This window comes from Leptosomus discolor, chromosome 7 (genome assembly GCF_034619465.1).
Source record: "Leptosomus discolor isolate bLepDis1 chromosome 7, bLepDis1.hap2, whole genome shotgun sequence".
Lineage (NCBI taxonomy): Eukaryota > Metazoa > Chordata > Aves > Leptosomiformes > Leptosomidae > Leptosomus > Leptosomus discolor.
In genome coordinates, this window is record NC_141397.1 from 22,379,646 (window position 1) to 22,400,710 (window position 21,065).

Below are 21,065 nucleotides of genomic sequence, written 5' to 3' on the forward strand. Positions count from 1 at the left end.
CAGCTGCACAGCTGCACTCCAGCAAGCTGCCATTCAGAATGCTGAAAAAAGAAACTCCTTTCCTCCCTCCTTCCCTCCTTTTCCTCCTCTCTCCCTCCCTTGTGCTGCTCATGAGAGCTGAATCTGTCGGGTACATTTGCACCAGCACCAGCACTATCCCTCTCTCTGCACCACTGCAGCTGAGCACCCCTTGAGGCTGAGCACCCCTTGGGGCAGAGCAGTACTGGGGACACCGGACATCGAGTTGTGCAGGGATGGTGCAAGTGGTGCACAGGCGCAGAGACACAGAAGCAGACATTGCAAGCGAGGGCAGGAGAAATGCAGCCTGCCTTGCAGTGAGCATGGACAAAAGACCCAAGGAAACTGCCCAGCATTGCTCTTTGCTCTCAGCCCAGTTGAACACCTGAGCGTTAGGGAACAAGACCCATTTCCTTCATGCCTTGCTGCGTAGGAGAGGTGCTGCCTCTGGCAGCTGGTTTGCGAACGCTTCTTGACACAAACGTCTCTTTATCTTGCTGGGTGCTGTGGTCAAGGCTGGTGCTGAGTCAAACACAAGGGACAATCAATATTCTTGCAGTGTCCCAGTAGCCAGTGCTCAGCCATGGCTGTGTCCTTCCTTTCTGTCACTGTGCTATCGCCACATGCTGCACGTGCATTCATGCCCTGAGGTCAAGTTTTCTTCTGGAGCTCTGTTCAGAACAAGCCTTTTATTTCTATCACTCTCTCCCCAGTGAGAGCCAGCGCTGTTGTGCTCAGGGAAGGAATGGGAGTGAGGGCTTGACCTGTCCTTGCAAAACTCACGAAGGAAGGGGGGTGAGTAGGGAAGAAAATGGCACCTGCCATTTTCAGGCAGGCACCTGGACACCTTCCTGCTGCTCCTCCTGTCCCTCTGACACCACTCCTCCAAATGGGAGGGCACTGGCTGCCTTCCTGCCAGGGCTGGTGGCCGATTTGCCTTGTTCCTGGGCTCCCCTCAGACAGGGATTTCTGCTGCCGTGATGGGCACAGCCAAGGTCTCCCTGACAGGGGTGTTTGGCCTTGGCTCTCCCCTGCACACAAGGTGCTAGCAGCCTGTGCCACTGCTGTCACTTATGCCTGTTGATGTCTCGTCTCCTCTGGCCAGTGCTTTCCTATAGGAAGAGCCTGGGTGGAGCTTGGTGAGCTGCAAGCAGAGGTACCCTTTGGCATCTCCAGCAGGGGACAAAGCCTGACCCCAGGAAGGCTTGTGAAGCCACCCATGCCGTGGGTCCAGGGAGTAGTGGTGGTTCCACGAGTGCTTTGTGCTGCTGCATCTGTGCCAGCCAGTGCAGGCACCAGAGGATGTCCTGCCACAGGCTCTGTGCAAATGCTGCAGGCAGCCTGCTCCTCTCTTGCTCAGGCTCGCTGAAACACCTCCCCCAAGCACAGTGTCTGTGGCATGAGCGTCCCAGGTGTCACCCTCAGTCTCAGCTACTGTGCGGGGTGGCTTGTGACCCTCTCTCCCTGCTGCATTGGGAGATGCCTGGGCATTTCACAGCTCCCCAGCAGTCTCGGTGCTGCTGGGGCTGCTTGTTCCTTGTGTTTGTCATCTCTATTTAGGCGATGAGAGGTACAGAACTGCCTAAGGGGCCAAATTCCTGTTTGCTTGTGGTACTTGATACATGCCTGTTAGTGTGTGTTGCTTATTTGCTGGGTGCTGGTCCATAGTTGTCTGCTGCTGTTAACTTAGAAATGGATAACAGGATATTGCTTCAGCACAGCTTTAGTCATGAAGTCAAGAGAACCTACAGACATGTACGTTTTTAAACAAATTGTGTTTGAGTTCACTTGAGACGCACAGAAGCACACTGCTCAGAAGCCGTGTGTCAAAACCGGTGTGGTACAGCAGCAGCTTTGCTTTGCCCAGTATTACTACCTGCCTTTGAGGTACAAATACTAACCGAAAATGCACACCAGCCCACATACTACAGTTAAAATTGACATATTCAGACTAAGGATATTGTTCTCTTTCAATTTCCCAAACTTTTTTTACATCCTAGGACAGAATACCTAAAGTCATGTTTATTTTTTTTCTGTTGTGATCTTTTCTGGATCCTCTCCTGGCACAGGTAGTAATTTCCATGGTGCTTCATAACTGGCATACTAAATCAGTGTTAAATCAGTTATTAAATCAGCATCGCCCAGGTCCCACTTCACACTATTTCCTGAGGGACCTAGCAACACTGTAAACTAGCACATCGTCATATATCCCACTTTCTGCTGGTGTTGTTTAACAGCATGGGTCCTTAAACATACCCTTTTGCTCTCTACAAGTGCTGCACAGGTTTGCACAGTGTGGCAAGTGACATTTGTGCAACGCTCCAGCCTGTCAAGGCCTTTCCATCCAAACACGCAGAGCATTGTGGGTGGCATCAGACAAAGACTCCATATTTCTAACAGAGACCCTCTGTAGATGGGACCCTCTGGTGCAAATAACACCAACAGAAAACAAGTACGTATTTTAGGTTTAAGCTTGAATGCAGGTAACAATTACTCTGGTCTGTGTTTTAAGATGACATGCTGAAGCCAGAACAAGAGAATATCTGACTGTTTAATACACCAACATCATTCTGAATCTTCTTCAACCTGCATCATGTCAGCAAAAAGAAAAATCAAGATCAGGATATAAAGCTAAGTAGCAGATATGAGCAGGACCAATATAAAAACTTTTTGTTGTACTGGTGGGTACTTTTTACACAAGCAGGTGAACAGGCATGGGCATCTATGCAGGACATTCTGGCCTTAGCAGCTGGGTGCTTCTTGTGCTTCCAGCTCTTAGGATGACCCTAAAATTTGGTGTTACTCTCAAGCTGCCCAGCAGCTTGCACAGATACAGCAAGATGCCTCCTGCTCTCCTGTGCTCTCAGTGCCCTCACTGGCAGGGCAGCAGACTGCTCCCAGGCTTGTCCCTTCAGAAAGGAGAGCAGCTCTGAGACCTGCAGGGATGCTCCTGGCCACCTGCAGTGAGCCAGGGCAGGCCCTGCCAGCCTTGCAGCCTCCGGATGTGGGTCTCACCTTCCCCTTTTGCACAGGAAGGCAGCAGTAGCATCTCAAAGCAGTTGGGCTGCGAGAAGAAGCTGAGGTTAGGTCCAGCTCGGGGCTCACGGTGTTGCTGCTGTAGTGGAGGAAGGCAGCTGCCTCTGGCAGGAAATCCTTTGAGCTGCAGAAAGTATCTCCCACCTCCCTGCAGGAAGGGTTTGCAAGTGGTGCTGAGGCAGCAGCAGGCAGAAGATGCCGTTTAGACTCTAGTGCGAATTAGAGAAGTGAAAGAATTTCCAAAGAAGGCTCTACATGTTTATGCTACCCTCATGCCGCAGGGTTACAGCCCCTGTGGGGAAGCCCTGGGTCACTGCCTCACAAGTACACAACAGCAATCAATGAAACCTCTGAAAAGAGGGACATATCCCCGAGCAGAGATGCTCAGCAGTGCCAGGGAAAGGCCGTGCTCTTGCCAGCTTGGGCAAATGGGCTCCAGCACCTGTCCCAAAGCACTCATACAAGGGCTGCAGGACGGCGCTGCACGGCTGCAGAAATCATTCCCACCGCTTGTGCTTCAGCTGAGCAAGGTCTGATCTAGAGGGCTCACGCTGTGAATCTGCAGGGGAGGTAGCTGGTGCTGTCCTCCCGCCCACCACCCTTCGGCTTTGTCCTGAATTTTGGTGAATCTCCTTCCAGAGCGCCTGAGTGTTTGCATACACAAAAAAAAGCCTGGTTGCCCGAAGGTGGCAAGGCACCTGAAAGGCAGGAGCTGTACCGCTGCGCCTGGCTGCAATCCTGCTGCTGGGACCTAGGCAGCAGATGAACCTTTTCCTCTGGTCACTGTCTTTGCTTTACAATTTGGAGAACATGTGCCATGGGCCACATGAGGCAGCAATGTATTTCTTACACACCCTCTGTTACTGGCCCGTTCCTGCGAAAGATTGTACCCTACAGATTGCAAATATGAGTACACCTTAAAATAGTAAATCCTATCCAAGGAAGATCGGCGGTTTAAAAGAATTGTGTTTTGTGTTTTGTGTTTTGTTCTGCTCTGCTCTAGGAAGTAAGCCCAAGGGTACACAGTATGTGTGGAAACATTATGAGGGCAGACTCTTACAGCAAATTGAATTTCTAGAATAAAAGGTAATTTACACTCCACTTCTTTTTCCCCGGGGAGGAGGAAGAGGGATGGAGTAAGAGGAGGGAGAGAAGAGGCAGCTGGAGGGATTGTCAGTTTTGTAGAACCACCCAGGACAGAAGAAAGCACACAAGCTGAAAGAATTAACTATGAAATAGGTTCCTCAGGTGCAAGGATTGTGCGATTACACTGCATGCGGTATCTTTATTATAAAACTTCAAACATGGTGACATCTTGTAGGGAAAAATAGATCAGGACTAAAAGTTTCAGAACACCATTGTATTTATCTATCAATATTTGTATATATATATATAAAATATATATATATATGCACATATATGTATGCATATATTTTTGTACATATACGTACATGTGCATGTACGTATATGTACCTTTATATGTATATGCATGGTTACCCATGCATATACATATAGAAACCATTCACAGTTATCAAGTTGGAACAGTAACTGGTACGTCAACTCCAGTCGTATGCTCAAGAACAGCGACCATACTGGCACATCAGTTGCTTAAAGTGTTCAAAAAGTTCCCTTATGGGGAACTGTGAGTGTCGTCTGGGTTTTAGGCATTTCTGGAGTCTGTGGCCACTCAACCAGCCAGTGCTGTCCACTTTAGATACCACTTGAGTTACATGTTTCTTGGTGTTATTACCCCTGTTTGTATCTTTCTCCATCCTGTTTCGGGCATCTGCAGAACAACCAGTCCCTCGGCCAGTGGGTCATGGCTCTGCTGAGAACAGCCACCACCCTGGCCTGTGGCTTACCAGCCAGCAGGTCCATAGGAAGCTTTGGCGTATGACTCTTACCACTCTCTGAGATCACACTCAGTATTTTTTTCACTCTTCAGCCTTTTTTTCCTGGTAACTATTTCTCCACTCATCCCTAAGGCACTTGTTCATTCCCATAATGGCTTTTTCTTGACACCCAAAGTGTCATTTCTAGGCTACCTTCCTGGTAGCAGATGGGTAGTCAGGATCATACCTAGATATTCCTCCATGTTGATTTCAACAAAACACATGCATAGCATTTCTTTCTTTGTTGCTTATCTAATTACTCACTCACTAAACTCTTTCTGGGCTGGAAGCCTCATTCAGATTTGTCAACTGGGAGCCAGGCCCTGGCATGATGCCTTAAACTTGGGCACCGTTTCCCTCCAAAAAGCAGGTTCCTGCTCCTGCTGTGAGCCCTGTCCCTGCCTACAAAGCCAATCCACTGCTGAGACGAGGGAAGGAGCGGCCAAGTGTTCTGAGTTCGGAAACATGAACAGTTCCTTTCAGTACTGAACCTGAGGTGGGGGAAGAAATGTTCCTAAGGCACCTCTCTGTGCTGCTCCGGCAGTGCGGGAATCTGCTGGTAATTTCGGCCTCCATTGCACAAAGCAGGCAGGGCAGGATGTGCAATGGAAAGGGAGGACGATACTAAAAAAGATGCCAAAAAATTAGAACCACAAAGGCAACCATGATAAAAGCAAGCTTAAGCAGCTGCTTCTACTTTTCCTGTCCTAAAAGTTTGCCCTGTGGATGCCCTGCTGGGAGGATTTCTCAACTTCAGGTCACCGTTCAGGATGAAAGGTTTTGACTTGTAGCTCTACAAGACAGTGCCAACAAAAGATGACTGTGAGGATGTTGCATGCAGAGAGGAGTGCTTGTCCAGGTTGCGTCCATTGAAAGCACTGTAGTCTTTGCAGATCAACAAAAAACGTGCATATTTTCTGAAAGCTTCATGGAGATGCTTTTTGAATTTCTCACCCACGAAGGCATAGATGACCGGGTTGAGGCAGCAGTGGATGAAGGAGAGTGCCTCAGCCAGCTCGATGGCTAGGTTTAGCCTTCGGCTTGTCTGACAGTCGTCAATTATGTACATGTTCCTCAGAGAGTCCAGAAAAAGCACAATGTTGATGGGGGTCCAGAAGAGGAAGAATACTATGACGACAATAAAAACCAGTTTCATTGCTTTGTACTTGTTCCGAGTATGGCACTTCTGCAGGTTTTTCAAGATGCTGTGGTAGCAGAAAATGAGGACACAAACAGGGATGAGCCACCCCAGGACATTGACTTCAAAATTACTGAAAATCCTCCAGCCATTGTTGCTCTCAGGATAGTGAGGGATGCACTTAGTCTGGTTATCGTAATTCGTTTCCTGGAAAAAAATTAAGTCTGGAACTGATGCTAAAATGGCGACTGCCCAAAGGACCAGGCTGGTGACAACCCCATGGGCAGTTGTCCGAACCTTCAGAGCATAGACAGACTGGACAATGGCCAAGTACCTGTCGACACTCATTATGGTTATGAAGAAGGCGCTGCTGTAGAAACCAATGAAGTAAGCTGAGCTGATGATTTTACACATCGCATTTCCAAAAGTCCACTGCTTTATAATGGAGTACTGAACCAAGAAGGGGAGGGAAAAAACAAAGAGGAGGTCAGAGATGGCGAGGTTCAGCAGATACACATCAGTCATGGCCCTGACTTTCTTTAAGACTGTTAGGACCCAAACAACCAAAGCATTTCCCACAAGGCCGGTCATGAACAGTAGGGAATACAGCACTGGAAAAAAGTTAGATGTAAATGCTGGAATATTTTCAAGATCACAGCTGATGTCCAGTTCCGGGTAGAAGAAGGCATATTCATAGGCCGCAGAGGAGTTAGATGTTGGTGATGTGTAACCCACCTGTTCAAGGACAATGAAGTTCCTGAGACCCAAATCCCAGATTACTCTCTCAGTAAACATACTAGGCACACGTCAGCTCACACCAAGCCGCATGAGGACAAACCAGCTGTGCCTCAGGTGGGAGTGACCAGTCCTCCCCTGCAAGATCCAGAATGAGGTTCTTGCACCAGAGTGGCAGAGGAGATCAAGGAAAATGCAGCTGTGGTGGTAAACAAGAGGTTACCAGTATCCCCCCACCAGCTGCACGTGAGGTGCCCAGCCCTATGCCTGCAGTCCATGTGGGGCATTGGGGCCAAAGACAGGGAGCATCCCCAAACCAGCAACCAAATGGGCATGGCCAGGGGGCTGAGAGCCCCTGACGTAGGTTTCAGGGTCCTATTGCTCGTTTCCTTCAGAAAGGAGAAAGAGAGCAGGGCTCAGGGAGGAATTGACATGTAAACACTCATCTCCTAAAAGCTGCACTTCCAGTTAGCTGAGTGCCAGAAACAGCCCTTCATGGGACAACTTACTTTCGCAGAGGATTCCTGCACAGTTCAAGCAGGTTTTCAGCTGTAAAGGCACCAGCACATATAGATCACCAGTGAGTGCTGCACGCTGCATGCTTTCCACCCCAGGTAAGATCAGTGGTGGCAGCTCTGGCCCAAGGGGTGACTTCCCAAAGAGCAGACAGGGCTTTCTGCCCCTTCCTCCCTCCTCCCCAGCAGGAGCTTTGCCCTCTCGGCCAGTGACAGCACAAACTGCTGCTGCCAGCAGCTCATGCCCACCAAGACTTTGCCAACAGGAATAGCTGGTTTTCCTTTCAAAGCCAGTGGCTCTTCTCTCCTGGCACCTGTCAGGATGCACCAGCAGCAGCGATGTGTCCCTTGCTGTCTCCCCAGCCCCTCACAGCCCCCCAGCAGCAACCACTGCATCCCCAGGCAGCACCTGTGACAGCAAACAGCTAAAGGAGATGGGTGGCAGCACATCTCCCGGTCAGGATGGCCTCCACAGGACACCCCTAACACTACCTCTGCCCCTGAGACAGCCTCCTTCCATAAGCACAGTCTCAGCAGCCAAAGGTATTTTCACTCTTTTTTTTTTTTCCCAGAAAACAACAATCACACTAATTTCTTCTAAATCCCCATCATCCTACCAGTACTATGTGCCCTCATAGGCAAAATTGGACCCCTCAGATAGGCTACTCGCCTCGGCTTACAGGGCAGCAGCCTGGCGGGGAGTGACTCACCAACACATCCTCAGAGTCGCCTCTGCCTGGCAGGTATGTCATGTTCCCCTCCATAATCCAACACTGTGTCTGAAAGAGTGCCAAAATATTGTGTTTATATCACAGCTTTTAAGAAGCAGACATACCTTTGCACATATATGCTGCCAGTATTTACCTTAGCTTACGTTGCAGTGCCAAGTCACAGGCAAGGTCCTCACCGTAGCAGTGCACAGTAATAAAATGCCTTTTCTTCTGTGTGGTGTGTGTTACATTGAAGATGTATAAAACCCCAAGCTAATGAGTTCAGCTTCTGCACCTGACACTTAACGGAAACATGTCAGGTTTATCTTCTGACCAATCAGTATGTTTTTTTCACTTTGAGCATTCACATGAACGTCAATGGAAGAGATTCACAATTTCCCTGACACATCTGTGAAGTGCCCCTGTCCCTCACCTGGGTGCCCCCGTCCCACCTGCTGCCCCCAGTCTGCAGTCCCTGTGGCTGGGAGAGAGGAAGCAGCGCTGCCTCTCCTCTGCTCCAGGCATTTTTGGTGAAGGTGTCTGTGGGGGATGGCCCAATGCTGCCAATAGCCAGTGACGGCAAAGGGCACCATGTTTGCTTTAACTTTTTCCTTGCAATGCACCTGCCCCATGCGAAGGGAAAATGTGAGTAATGGCATGAGAAAAGCACAACCTTTTTTTTCTGGACAGAGCCTCAGCAGAAAGTTTCCTACAGGCAGTGCAGAGCCAAACCCTCCTGCTTACAGCAGGGTGCTGGTCTGCAGCATGGTGGTACACGTCCCCCTGGGGATCCTTTCGGCTTGGGTCAAGAGTTGGAAAATGTCTTTCTTAATTCGTAAACCACAAATTTGGCACATTCAGCACCAAGAGGTGCTCAGCCGCAGCAGTGCAGAGAGAGGGGTGGTGCTGGGTGCAAACACACCCATCAGCTTCAGCTCTGCCGCTCAGGGCTCACCAGCAGCACCTTTACCACAGTGAAGTCAAGGCCATTTGCTAATCTGTCCAATCTTGCTCGTGCGCTCTGGTGTGCCCATACCATTGTGCACCACGAGCCATGTCCATGCCTCTGTCCCATGTGAGTGTGTGCATCCAGTGTGCCAGGGTCTCCCTGTTTGTAACTGGGGTGAAGCTGATCCCCAGTGCTGGGCAGCCACGGTGACCTGCAGATCCCTGTAAAGCTCTGTAGGATCCTCCTGTGGAAGATGTCCTCACAGACAGGTTTTCTGGCAGGAGCTGTGATCCTGCAGGGGACTCACATTGGAGCAGTCCATTCCTGACAGACTGCACCTCATGGAAAGGACCCACACTGGAGCAGTTCATGAAGAACTGCAGCCTGTGGGAAGGACCTGTGTTGGAGAAGTTTGTGAAGGACTGCAACCCATGGGTGAGACCCCACACTGGAGCAAGAGAAGAGTGTGAGGAGGAAGTGTTAACAACTGACCACATCCCCCATTCTCCATTCCCCTGCGTCACTTGGGGGGTAGGAGGTAAAAGAGTCAGGAGTGAAGTTTAGCCTAGGAAGAAAGGAGGAGTGTGGGGGAGGTGTTTTTAAGATTCGTTCTTATTTTTCATTCTCCTAGTCTGTTTAATTGGCAATAAATTAACTTAATTTCCCCAAGTTGAGTCTGTTTTGCCCATGACAGTAACTGCTGAGTGTTCTCCCTGTCCTTCTCTTGATCCACAAATCCTTTGTCATATCTCCTCCTTCCCTGTCCTTTGAAGGAGGGAGAGAGATAGAGCGGCTTGGTGAGCACCTGGCAGCCAGCCAAGGTCAACCCACTGCAGTCTTTTGTGGTGCCCAATGTGGGGCATGAGGAATTCGAGATAAGGCTAGTAATTGGGAAACATAACAGGCAAAACATGGACTGAACATTGCTAGAGAGCGGAAAGCGTAATAACTGTGGGGAATTTTTGTTGTTGTAACTGATGAAGGGATGAGCATGGAGTGTGTGTAAATTGTCCACTGTTGTCGGTGTTGCGATGATGTTATTTTGACTTTGGTGTGGGGAATTCTTTTGTTGATGTAAGTGAAGTTTGTGAAGATGGTAGATTGTGTGATGAATGTGTATTTTAATGATAGTTCTTACATACATGATTTACAGAGGTGAAGATTGGAATGTATTTGGTTTACATGGCAAGGTTTTCATAGCAGGATGGTTGCAGGAGCCGCTTCTGTGAGAAGATGCCAGAAGCTGCCCCCATGTTGGAAGCAGCCAGCTCCAGCCAGCTCCAAGATGTTCCCATCACTGGCCAAAGCTGAGCCCATCAGTGACATTGGTAGCACCTCTGTGATAACATATTTAAGACAGGGTAAAAAATGCTGTGCAACTGCAGCTGGAGAAAGGAGTGAGGATTTGTGAGAGAAACAACTCTGCAGAGACGGAGGTCAGTGAAGAGGGAGATGCTCCAGGAGCCAGAGCAGAGATTCCCCTGTGGCCTGTGGTGAAGACCATGGTGATGCAGGTTGTCCCCTGCGGAGGTCCACAGTGGAGCAAGATGTGAGCTAGGGAAAGAAGCACCAGGAGGGATGGGGGTGCGCTGATCCTCTTTTCCATGAGTTAGCAGGCAGAGACAGTTTGTTCTCATTTTAGCCAAACGCCCAAAACACAGAAATGAAACTACATTTAGGAAGGAGACACTGCTTTATTCGATAGTGCACAGAATTGGACACTAGGGGAAAGTCCCCAAATCGAGTGCCAAGCTAAACAGAAAACTCAGCATATTTACGCACTAGAATTTGCATCTCTCGATTACATGCCACACACATCATTACGTGTCATACTTAACTCCACCTTTCTACGGTATTTGCATATTGCTAGTGTTGCAAAACTATACTGTGCATGCGCAGGGGTCTCTGGTGGTCATCGGTGGTTGTTTAGGTAAGTGCCCCCTACTCATTTTGAGACAAAGTTCACTTCAGGGAGCAGCTGGAGTTGTTATTCTTGCAGAAATGCTTTGTCAGCCTTCAGACATCCTTGGCTGCTCTGCTAGCTCAAGTCCTTGAAGCTGTTATCTCAAGACAAGAAGCATTCTGTGCATCCTCCACTGCAAGTCCTGCTGGTTGTTATTTCGTTTTCTACACAAAGTTTCACTCTTGATTCCATGTATGGTATATAATGCTAAAAAGTACAAAAGAATTACTAGAAAATATTTACATAAGGCCATGTCCAAACACTGTCAGTATCAAGTTAACGAAATGTAAGACAGTCACTCCCCCGAGGAGGGAACTGCGTTATGAGAGAGGAGCTTGCAAAAGGGAAGGGGGAGTCCCTAATGAAGAGCTTTTGCTAGCCTGTGTGTAACATTTTCTCAGAGAAGTGTTTTTCCTCTTTCTTAAGGGGCTGCCACACGGCAAAGGGAGCAGAGGTGTTCGTGCACATGCCTACTGCTGTGCTCGGGATTTTCTTTCTCCAACAGCCCAACTTAGCTGGAGTGTGACGTGTCTGGACACGCTGCCCCTCACTCACCCACAGCACGGCAAGCTGGCAAGTGAGATTCTCAGAAAAAGCAGCTTGCCAAAGCCGCTGCGCGCTCCTCCCAGCCTCCTCCTGCTTCACTGATAAGAAATGGCTGGCTCTGCAGATGCAGCAGAGCCGCATGGGCTTGGGGCTGACGCAGGTCTGAACCAGAAGCGCCTCATTTCGGCACCTCGCACCTTCAATGCTCTGGAAACCCAGCTCTCCTCTGCTGCCGGCCCAGGACGTGGAAGACCAAGTGGAAACACCAGTGGTAAGAAAAGGTCAGGGAGAAGCTCAGGTTTTTGAACGCCACCTTCTCCACAACACGGCTGGGGGCGGGGGACGGGCTGAGGGAAAGAGCGAAGACGCCACCCGTTATAAACGGCCCCCTTCCTGCTGCCCCAGCCCACTGGGACTCAGTTGCTGGCTACTGAACAGCCAAGAGATGCGACAAAAACGCGATCCCGGGGGCGAGGCGCCCGGCTGTTGCCCGCGCAAGGCCGCAGAGAGCGGCTGCCAGTGGGAAAGGCGCGGCACACCAAGGGTTAAGGGGAGACGCATGCGCTTTGCGGGGCCGCCCTCTTCCGCCCCGCCCCGCGTTGGCTCGGGGCTGGCTGCTCGGATTGGCCGGCGGGGGCGGAGCGCTGCGGACGTCACTGGTGCCCGCCGCGCTGACTGGCTGCGGGGCGGTGCTGGGATGCCGGGGCGAGAGGCAGAGGTAGTGGCGCGCGGCCGGGCCGTCGGTGACCGGCTGCTGGCCCCGGGCCCTTCTCGCCCGCTCCGCTGAGGGCGGCCCGGGGGCAGCGACCGGGTGGGGGGCGGCGGGCGGCTCGGGGGCGGCGGAGCGGCTCGCTGCGCCCCCTCCCCTTCTCCATCGTGTGCTGCGGCCGCCCGGCTCGTGGGAGGCGGCCCTGGGGCAGCCTGAGGGACGGGCGGGACGCGCGGGGCCTGCCCTGTAACGGTGGGCCCGGGCGGTGGGGGGGGTCGCCCCCCTGCCCGTGCAGCGCGGCCGCAGGGTCGTAGCGGGGTTTCAGAGGGGTCCGCAAGTCGGCGGTGGAAGGCAGCCATGTGTGAGAGACCCGTTAGTGCCTTTGAGTGTGCCCCTCCAGAAACCACCGTGCTGCCAGGATCTTCTCTGCCGTGATTCTGCTCCAGGCGGCGTAGAAACACCTTTAACAAAACACTGTTACATGGTTTTGGTTTGGGGTTTTTTTGGGTTTTTTGTTTTTGGTTTTTTTTTTCTGGTTTTTTGTGTTTTTTTAAATAAAAAGTCTCCACCCAGCTGTGTGGTTTGCACCTCCTGCTTTATCACGGAGATGTGCCGCCGGGAGGCGGCAGCCAGTGTGGATAGGGGAACCAGGCCTCGGCTGGGCAGGCCGTGCTGTGCTTTGGGTGTGTTTGAGCTGGGTTTGGGCGGTGGGCTGTTTTACGGCAGAGCCCTGCTAGTGCCCGTGGCAGTGGGGGACCTTGGTGTGCGATGGGGAGGAAGGGTTGGAGTTGCTGCCAGCAGAGTGCTGAGCAGAGGTAGATGGGATTTGGGCTAAGGCACAGGTAGTTAGTGGGAAGGGGGCACCCACTTATTTTGACATGGCAAATGGTTACCAAATGGCTGTTAATACATTTGATGTTCAGAAAACTTTTTCCAAGCACCAAATTGCCAGGAGATTCTGGAACAATCTCCCAGGAAAGGCAGAAGGACCAAAAACCACAAATAAAACTTCATCAGGCTCTGAAAAGGTCTGGAAAAGTTTCCTGTGCCCTGAGCAGCAGTCCTTAGTATCTGGGGTCAGCTCATCTTCCTTTCCTATGGCATGTCACATCAGCTGCTGTATTTCCTCCTGTGCCACTTTTAATTAAATGGCTATTTAAAGTCCTCCTCTTCCAGATGCATCCAGTCCTAAAGGCCTTTGTGTGTGGTTCCATCAGTGGCACTTGTTCCACGCTCCTCTTCCAACCCCTTGATCTGCTAAAAACCCGCCTGCAAACTCTACAGCCTGCTGTGAATGGGTGAGTTGGGGTGTGTATACATGGGGGATGTGGGGGTGCTCCATCATAGGCTTCTGTCTGATTTGCTGGCTGGGGCTTGGAGTTCAGGGTTGTAATTTGGATACTGAGAAGTAGGAGGATACATCTGAAATAGAGGGTATGTTTTATGGCATAGAGAAGGATTGATATTTTGCTGCAGAAGAGAGATGGCTGGTCTTGTGAATGCTGCTTTAATAATGTGTAAACTCGGCATTTGTCTATACTCGTATGAGACTGGTGTTTGCTCGAGTGGCTGCTGTGCAGTTTCACAGGGTGTCCTCTGCCTGAAAAATCCTGTGTGGTTTTCATGTAACTTTTCCATGTGTGCAGCTGTTCCCATTTGCTTGGTGTAGTCAACCATGCCTACATCTGCTGCTGTTAACGAAGGGAGTGAGGAACAAAAAATGCTAATGAGGGGGGTCTCTAACCTGTGTTACAAGTGGTGGGAAAGCAGAAGGTGATGGAGGAGCCCTGGAAAGAGTGACCAAGAAAAGCAGGCTGGGTGAAGAAGGAGCACCTCGGAGGTGCTGGGGTAATGCACAGAGATATGAGTGAAAGGGGGTGGCTGTGGAGTACATCTGCCAGCGAGCAGAAGCAGGTCATCTCTGCAGTTCTTGTTTTGTCTTCCTTTCAGGTCCGGTCGTGCTGGGATGGTAACGCTGCTCTTTAGGGTTGTTCGTACTGAGAGTCTTCTGGGGCTCTGGAAAGGTGTCTCTCCAGTAAGTGGCCGTTTTAACCCTGACTTCTAAAAATAAGTAGATAAATAACCCCCCTGTTTATTACTAACTATGGCTGCCTGGATTTAAATAGCCAGCTCTTGTACAATTATGAATGAAACCATGTGATTTAGATTAAAACTTATTTTAAGGAGTTAATATTGTGAAATCCACCGATTCGGTCAAGGCAGTCCCTGTGGTTTTGCAGTCCTGAGCAGCTGAATGCTATTGCAAATGTGGGGTGGCAACTGCACCAGTTTCATTTTGTTTCGGAATATCTTGTTCCTAGAAAACTGCCATTGAGAAATGCATTAAATCCTGGCATCGTTTGAATCAATTTGCTCTCAGTGCTGTAAATGATTTTTACCTTGTCATCTTTCCTCAGCGTGTTAGCTTTAGTGATTTTTTTTGTTTTTACAAAGCTTCCTGTCAAGTTTAACAGTCTCTGAACTGTTTTGTGGTACATTTTGTCTTACGTGTGCTTTTTCTTTCTTCATCTGCTTCTGTTTCTTCTGAAGTCCTTTGCAAGATGTATTCCTGGGGTGGGGATTTACTTCAGCACTTTGTACATGATGAAGCAAAAGTTTCTGGTGGACCGTTCACCCACAGCCCTGGAGTCTGTCTTTCTGGGTGCCACCGCACGTGCGGTTTCTGGGATTTGCCTGTTGCCAGTGACTGTAGTGAAGACCCGCTATGAGGTGAGTATGACTTTCTGATTAGTTCCCTGTTAATGATGTCACACGCCTTCCTTGTGATGAAAAAGAAATTATTCTGCCTGGAGAAGGTTGCTGCCACTTGGCTACAGCCAGGGATGTAGTCCTGGTTTCATCCTGGCTCACACATTGTGCAGGAAATGCTATGCACTGATATTACGGCAAGAAGTGTAAGATGAAACAGAATTCATCCTGAGATTGTAAAGTTTCAGTTATATGCACCATTTATGTAGCATCTTTCATATTTTACCTTCCTGAAGCATTGTTTAAAGACTGAGGTAGGTGAAACCCACTTTTTGCCTTGGGCTGTCCACTGTGCTGCCATCTCGGGCATCACACTGAGTGCACACCACTGTCGGTTTTGGACTCTGTGGCCTCAGGGTGTATGTGGGGCTCCTTGGCCTGTGCCTGTGTATGGATAACTGACTGTTTTCTACCCTTGCAGAGCGGAAGATTTGGCTATGGGAGTGTATATGGAGCTCTGAAGAATATCTATCAGACGGAAGGGGCTCGTGGCATGTTCAGTGGGGTCACCGCAACACTTCTGCGGGATGCACCCTTCTCTGGCATCTACCTGATGTTCTACACACAGACCAAAAAACTCACACCTCAGGGTAAGGCTGAACGTTGGAGGCTGTAATGGAAAATGTTTCTCCTGTCGCATCTTGCCCTGCAGTTGACTGCTTGCATGCTCTGCTTGTTACCCTCTACCTCAGTAGTTAAAGTCTCTCGTAGGGCTTTAGGTGGGACGTTCGCATTTTCCTGTGGAGAACTGTAGACCTATAGCTCAGGTCACTGTAGAAATGGAAACTGGCCCTAAATGGATTGACTGTCTTTACGAAGACTGCGTACAGTGGGTTAGTGAACAGTTGAAAGAGAGGATACCTTCAGCAGTGCTTTCTGCTGCTGGTTGTCCTGTATCCTGATCAGTTTCCATTAAACGGGGGCTGCTCTGATGTTAGAACTGGCTGGGTCAGCACTTGCGCAATCTTTCCTTTTCCAAGGTCCTGTCAAATTTGGTTCCACAGCAGCTGAGGCTTTTTAATAGGGCTAACTCTTGAGTGGTAACCACTTCTCCCCTTGAAAGGTTTCTCTGTGTTGCATGGATTTTAACTTCTCTTAGACACCGATGTTGATTTAATCATTTGGTAGCTTTTCACGCTGTCACACAGCATGAGTGTTCGTGGCCTGTTTTGTGTCTGAGTGCATTCCCTCTGTTGCAGACCAGCTGGATCCAGTGCTCATGCCCTTGCTGAATTTTGGCTGCGGGATATTTGCGGGAATCTTGGCTTCACTGGCAACGCAACCTGCTGATGTCATCAAAACACACATGCAGCTGTCCCCCCATAAGTACCGCAGGACAAGCCAGGCCATTGCCTTCATCTACAAGGTGAGGCGAATCCCTTCTAATATGCACGATCGCAGCCTCACTTCTGATCTCCTTGCCTGAAGCACAGCTATCCTAAGAAAGTTGTTGCCTTTTAAAGGAGGTGAACAAATGTGACACTTTGATATGCTCTTGCAGTCAGGCTAATCAGTGTCAGCATTTTCAGAAGCTGAAGTGGGTCATGTTGTGGAAGACTGAAGGTGAATCTCTTATCACTGCTTTATGTGCAGACCTGTTTAGCATTAACTGGAAAGTACTCTGGTTGGTGGTCTGGAAACAGTCAGAAGCTTCAGTCCATTCCTTGCTTCTCCTTGTAATTGGAGGGGCCATTGTCACTACTCATATGTGTTTCTTGCTCCTCTTGAATGGATTACAAGGCAGTAAATTGGCTCCCTGATTATTCTTGCCATTCCTCAGTCCTGTGTCTGTTTTCACAAAATTACAGATGATGGGGAATTGGAGAGCAAGCTCAGGTGGGCATATTTCAGCAAGCATCTCTCCACACAGACCTGCTTCAAGTTTCAGGCGGGTGAATGGTTTTACTTCAGTTCTGCTGTTACATGTTGGTTCTCACACCAGTGGTGATGGAAAGCACTTAGCTTGTTTCATCTTAACTTTGTTTCGGCTTAGCTTAGTGTGTAGGCTTGGAAGAGCTGTGCTTACAGCTGCTGCCGCCTCTCATTTGTCAGTGTAGGCACATCTGTCATTACCATATGGGACCAAAGGGTTTCTTCAGTAGGTAGCATGAAATGTAGGTTTCAGATATAAACCAGCTACACAACAATTCTTTGCCCTCTGGACACTAAAAAAGAAAGAAACGCCCAGATCTGTATCCTGGGAATGGAATGGAGATGTACTCAAAACCCACCTTTCCCTTCCTGCCCTCAGAAGGGCAGATCTGGTCAGGTTTGCTTTGTTTCTGTGTTGAACTGTATTCCTAAACAGGAATCTGTTTATTTGTGCATGGATTTTTTTTGTGTATGGTACATTTTTCTTATATCAAAATGCTTTTTTCCTTCAGTACTTACAAATCTCAGTTTTTACAGAATAGCGAAGTGACTTTTGTAAATACAAAGCTCTAAAACAAAGACAAGTAATTTTCCTGAAGTGTCTTGAAACTGTTACACCCTCGCCTTCCTTTGTTGGGCTTGAGTTTGGCTTTCTCTATCCATTGTCCCCGTCCTGGCATCCCCTTCTCCACTCGCTGCTTTTCCTGCCTTCTTGGGTAGCCCTGCAATTGCACGGTGCTACAGGCTCTTCCTAAACATTAAATGCTATTTAAGCCTGGGTCTTTCAGAAACTGATCTGGGTCTGAGCTGAAATTATCCTGTGCTGTTCTGTGTAATAAATGATGAGAAATTAAAACACTGGAGGCAGATTGTGATGGATTTGTTTACCTCCTGTTGCAGGACTTTGGGTTGGTTGGCTTTTTCCGAGGTGGTGTGCCCCGTGCCCTCAGGCGGACTCTGATGGCAGCAATGGCATGGACGGTGTATGAACAGATGATGGAAAAAATGGGCTTGAAATCTTGACTGGCTTGCACGAGAAACGACCAGCTTCACTCCTCCTCCTGCTTGCTGTGATCAAGTGGCACTAGGAAGTTCCTGGTTCCACAGAGGAATATGCCTTGCTCAGCCAGGAGGAAGAAAGTCTCTCTGAGACAGGGGATTAGGCCTTTTGGCAAGTAGAGGAAAGAAGGATCGGATCTTTGCGTCATTTGATGGATCCATTCCAGAAGGACTGCACTTGCAGACTGCCATGGGAAGTGGCAGGGTTGCCACAGCCTGGGAACTATGCTGAGAGAAAAGCCCCTTTTAAAAATAGGTCTGTGCTCACCACTTTGTGCAGTGAGACATTGCTGAGCAAAAGTGTTTGAGGAGAAGACTGATTGCAGAACCCACCAGCCTGTTCCTTGCTGATCTGGCCAGTAAGGCCACAATGATCCACTATCTCATGTAGATCCTCCGTCCTCGTATGCTTCGTTCTCACAGGGGAATGTTGCAGGCCATGGTGGGAGACTGGATGTGTCTCTTGGTGCTTATACCACAGGAGTGGGCGGAAGAGGAATGAAGTGCTGAAGGAAGGCTAGGAACACGGTCTCTGTCATGACGTTTGTGCTGTGCATGGTAGCAGAGAAGGTAACCGAAACCTCCTTGCTGCATCATGTATTACGATGTAATTGAGCATCTTAACAGTTTTGAAAGGTGCGTCTGTCTCCACAGCAGCGTTTGCACAGGAATTGAGAAGCATAAGACACTTTAGAGTTGATTGCTACCAAAGTTCTACGTGTTCTCTGAAAAACATGTTTCCTGCTGGTCTGCCTATATCAGGAACACTCAAGTATTTTTTTAATCCAGTTGTACTAGAGACTTACTTGCTTCTTATTATTCATTTGTTAAATCCCTGATCAACACCCTCAGTGTGAGCTGGTCCTTAGATGTAGCTTTTAGGGTCATAGCTCATAATGCATAAATGTATAATGGAAGCAGATATAAATATTGACACTTCAGATTCCCTTAAAAGCTGCTGCTGATTGCATGTGGAGTATCTGGGTTTGGACAGAAAAGGCTGCTCTTTACTGTAAGCTTCCTGCAAAGTTTGAGACCTTTGAGTGTTTGGTAGGGAACTTGAATTCTCTTTGGGTTCCACACAGACCCGTCACAGTTTCCTGGCTGATAATTTTCTCTTAGCAGGTAGTCCATGTTTCAGTATTCCTGAGTTTAGGCTTAGAGATAAATACACTTTTTTTTTTTTTTTCATCCACTGTGCCTTCTTCCTCATTCCTACTTTGTTACACAGACCTCATAGTGTGTGCTGTCCAAACTTGGGTACAGCCTGCTCCCCTCTTCGCTTGTGCCTCTGTGCAGGGTGGCTGAGTTGGTTGGGACTCTTGCAGCTCTATTGGCATTGCCATAAAGCTGGGCATGGAAGCATGCATCCTGTTCTGTAGTGTGCCTTGCAGAAAACATAGCTTTGGCTTTTTTCTTAAATATCTAGGGATATTACATTTCACTTTAGAAACAGAGCAAATGTCTCTAAATATGAAGAGATGACACTGAGGCTGTACGAACAACCAGTACTACCTGCCCGTTGCTCGTAAAATTTATGGTGTAATTTACACAATCACTGCCTGCCTGGCAACCTCCTGAGCACAAGAGTAGAGGGGACGCAAGTTGTAAAAGATGTTCTTTACCAGATTCCCACTCCAAGGACTGATAACTGATATGAAAGTTAAGTCTGAATAAAGTGTAAGGATGGGCTGGAGGGTTGGAAGGTTCTGCCTGTTGTTAGCCTCAGCCCATGTGTGAGGAGAGACTGGTGCTACAGAGTGCAGGAGTCTCCAAGAATGGTGGTGGAGGGTCCTGTGTGCACATGTCTGCATGATAGTAAGAGCAGTGCATCAAGTCATTCCACATTGTGACTGACAAGCTGTCAGATTTCCTCTGCTGCTTCTCACTGTCAGGCATGCGGGCACATGATTTGCCAAATCCTAAATATGAAGAACTGCTCCTTTCTTTTGCTGTCCCTCCTGCCCTTAGCGACCTGAACGTGTGAGAGTGCATGAAACAGTGGTAACTGCACATCCTGCTGTTTGTTATCCTGAGCCCTACTGGCACAGAGAGCTGGAGAACCAATTACATGAGTTACCTCATTTGTCTTTTATTCCTCTGTGCATGGGATCAAACCAACATATTGTACAGGAAGCCTGGATTTATTTGGGGCTTTCTTGATGTGGTGTGTGAGTTGGATCTGTTGATCACCCTGCGCTGTGGTGGTCAAGGGGTCTATATGACGTTGCCTGCATGGTGCTTCCTGAGTATTTTAGTTCCTAATTGAGCAATGGCAAAGCAGTGTGCAACTTGTGCAGGCAGAGACTTAGACTCTTAAAACTGAGGCAAGTGAGTAAAGAACGTCAGGTGATAAATCCTGAATTAAGTAACGGCCTCGTCAGAAACCTAAAATGCAGGAACACTTTAGTGGCTTTTATGCCCTATGCTCCTGCCTGGTCAAGTAGCAAAGAAAGAACTAGAGAATTTATTCCAGTGTGCTGGTTTTTTAAAGTCTATTGATTTTTTTTTTTTAATTTTTTTTTTTTTTAAAAATCCAGATTCAGGCCTAAAGCAGTGTTAGCTTTTCCTTTGGGAAAGTTCTTCCATTCTCCTTACTTTGTGGAGAATGAGGAGGTTCTTTGTTGTTGCAGTAGAGTAAAAAAGTGTATGCTTCTGACTTGTGAATTAGCCTGGGCTCCTTTGAGTTTAAGAAATAGAGAATCTAACCTTCACTGTGTTTCATCAGCCCTTGGTCCTGCAAATCCCAAAACTTTCTACGGGTGAGCTGGGGAGAGTGAGTCTTGCGGTGCGAGTTGTTTGTTTTTCTTCATTACTATTTTGTCAGGTCTCTCCTACATGGGGGAAGGGAAAGCCTGAAGTTCTCTTACTGTCTTCTGGAAGCTATATCACATAGGCAGGCACAAGACTATTGCTCAGCTCTGATCCTTACCATCCTTCACCCTTTTCCCCTCTTCTAAAACATTTGGTTTCTAAAGTGATTTATTGAAGTTACTTCTTGGTAGCTATAGCAAGGCAAGAAAAACGAGTGGACTTGAAGTTTAGATATATTGCCCTTGAGGCTGTATGGTTCTAATTAACAACAAATGGTCACTGTACAACCTAAATGCAAAGGAAATCAAATAAAAGATCTGGACACAGGTGCTTAATCACC

At 48.6% G+C, this 21,065-nt stretch overlaps 2 protein-coding genes across 5 annotated transcripts; one reads left to right on the forward strand and one right to left on the reverse strand.

Moving 5' to 3' along the window:
* Positions 1-5,739: 5,739 nt before the first annotated feature.
* Positions 5,740-8,098, reverse strand: LOC104351455 (C-C chemokine receptor type 8). The gene is made up of 2 exons (XM_086468138.1): positions 8,045-8,098; positions 5,740-6,819 (listed from the first exon to the last, which is right to left on the reverse strand). The coding sequence occupies exons 1-2, from the start codon at positions 8,096-8,098 to the stop codon at positions 5,740-5,742; spliced, it is 1,134 nt and encodes a 377-aa protein (XP_086324264.1).
* A 3,480-nt stretch (positions 8,099-11,578) lies between these two features.
* On the forward strand, positions 11,579-20,437 carry SLC25A38 (solute carrier family 25 member 38). Of its 4 annotated transcripts, none has more exons than XM_086467956.1 (7): positions 11,579-11,773; positions 13,374-13,509; positions 14,162-14,246; positions 14,762-14,941; positions 15,402-15,570; positions 16,180-16,346; positions 17,753-20,437. In XM_086467956.1, the coding sequence occupies exons 1-7, from the start codon at positions 11,611-11,613 to the stop codon at positions 17,873-17,875; spliced, it is 1,023 nt and encodes a 340-aa protein (XP_086324082.1). In that variant the 5' UTR covers positions 11,579-11,610; the 3' UTR covers positions 17,876-20,437. The 4 variants fall into 4 exon arrangements, with proteins under 4 accessions (XP_086324082.1, XP_086324083.1, XP_086324084.1 ...); XM_086467957.1 differs by having other exon boundaries at positions 11,670-11,783; XM_086467958.1 differs by having other exon boundaries at positions 11,670-11,773; positions 13,388-13,509.
* The last annotated feature ends 628 nt before the right edge of the window (positions 20,438-21,065 follow it).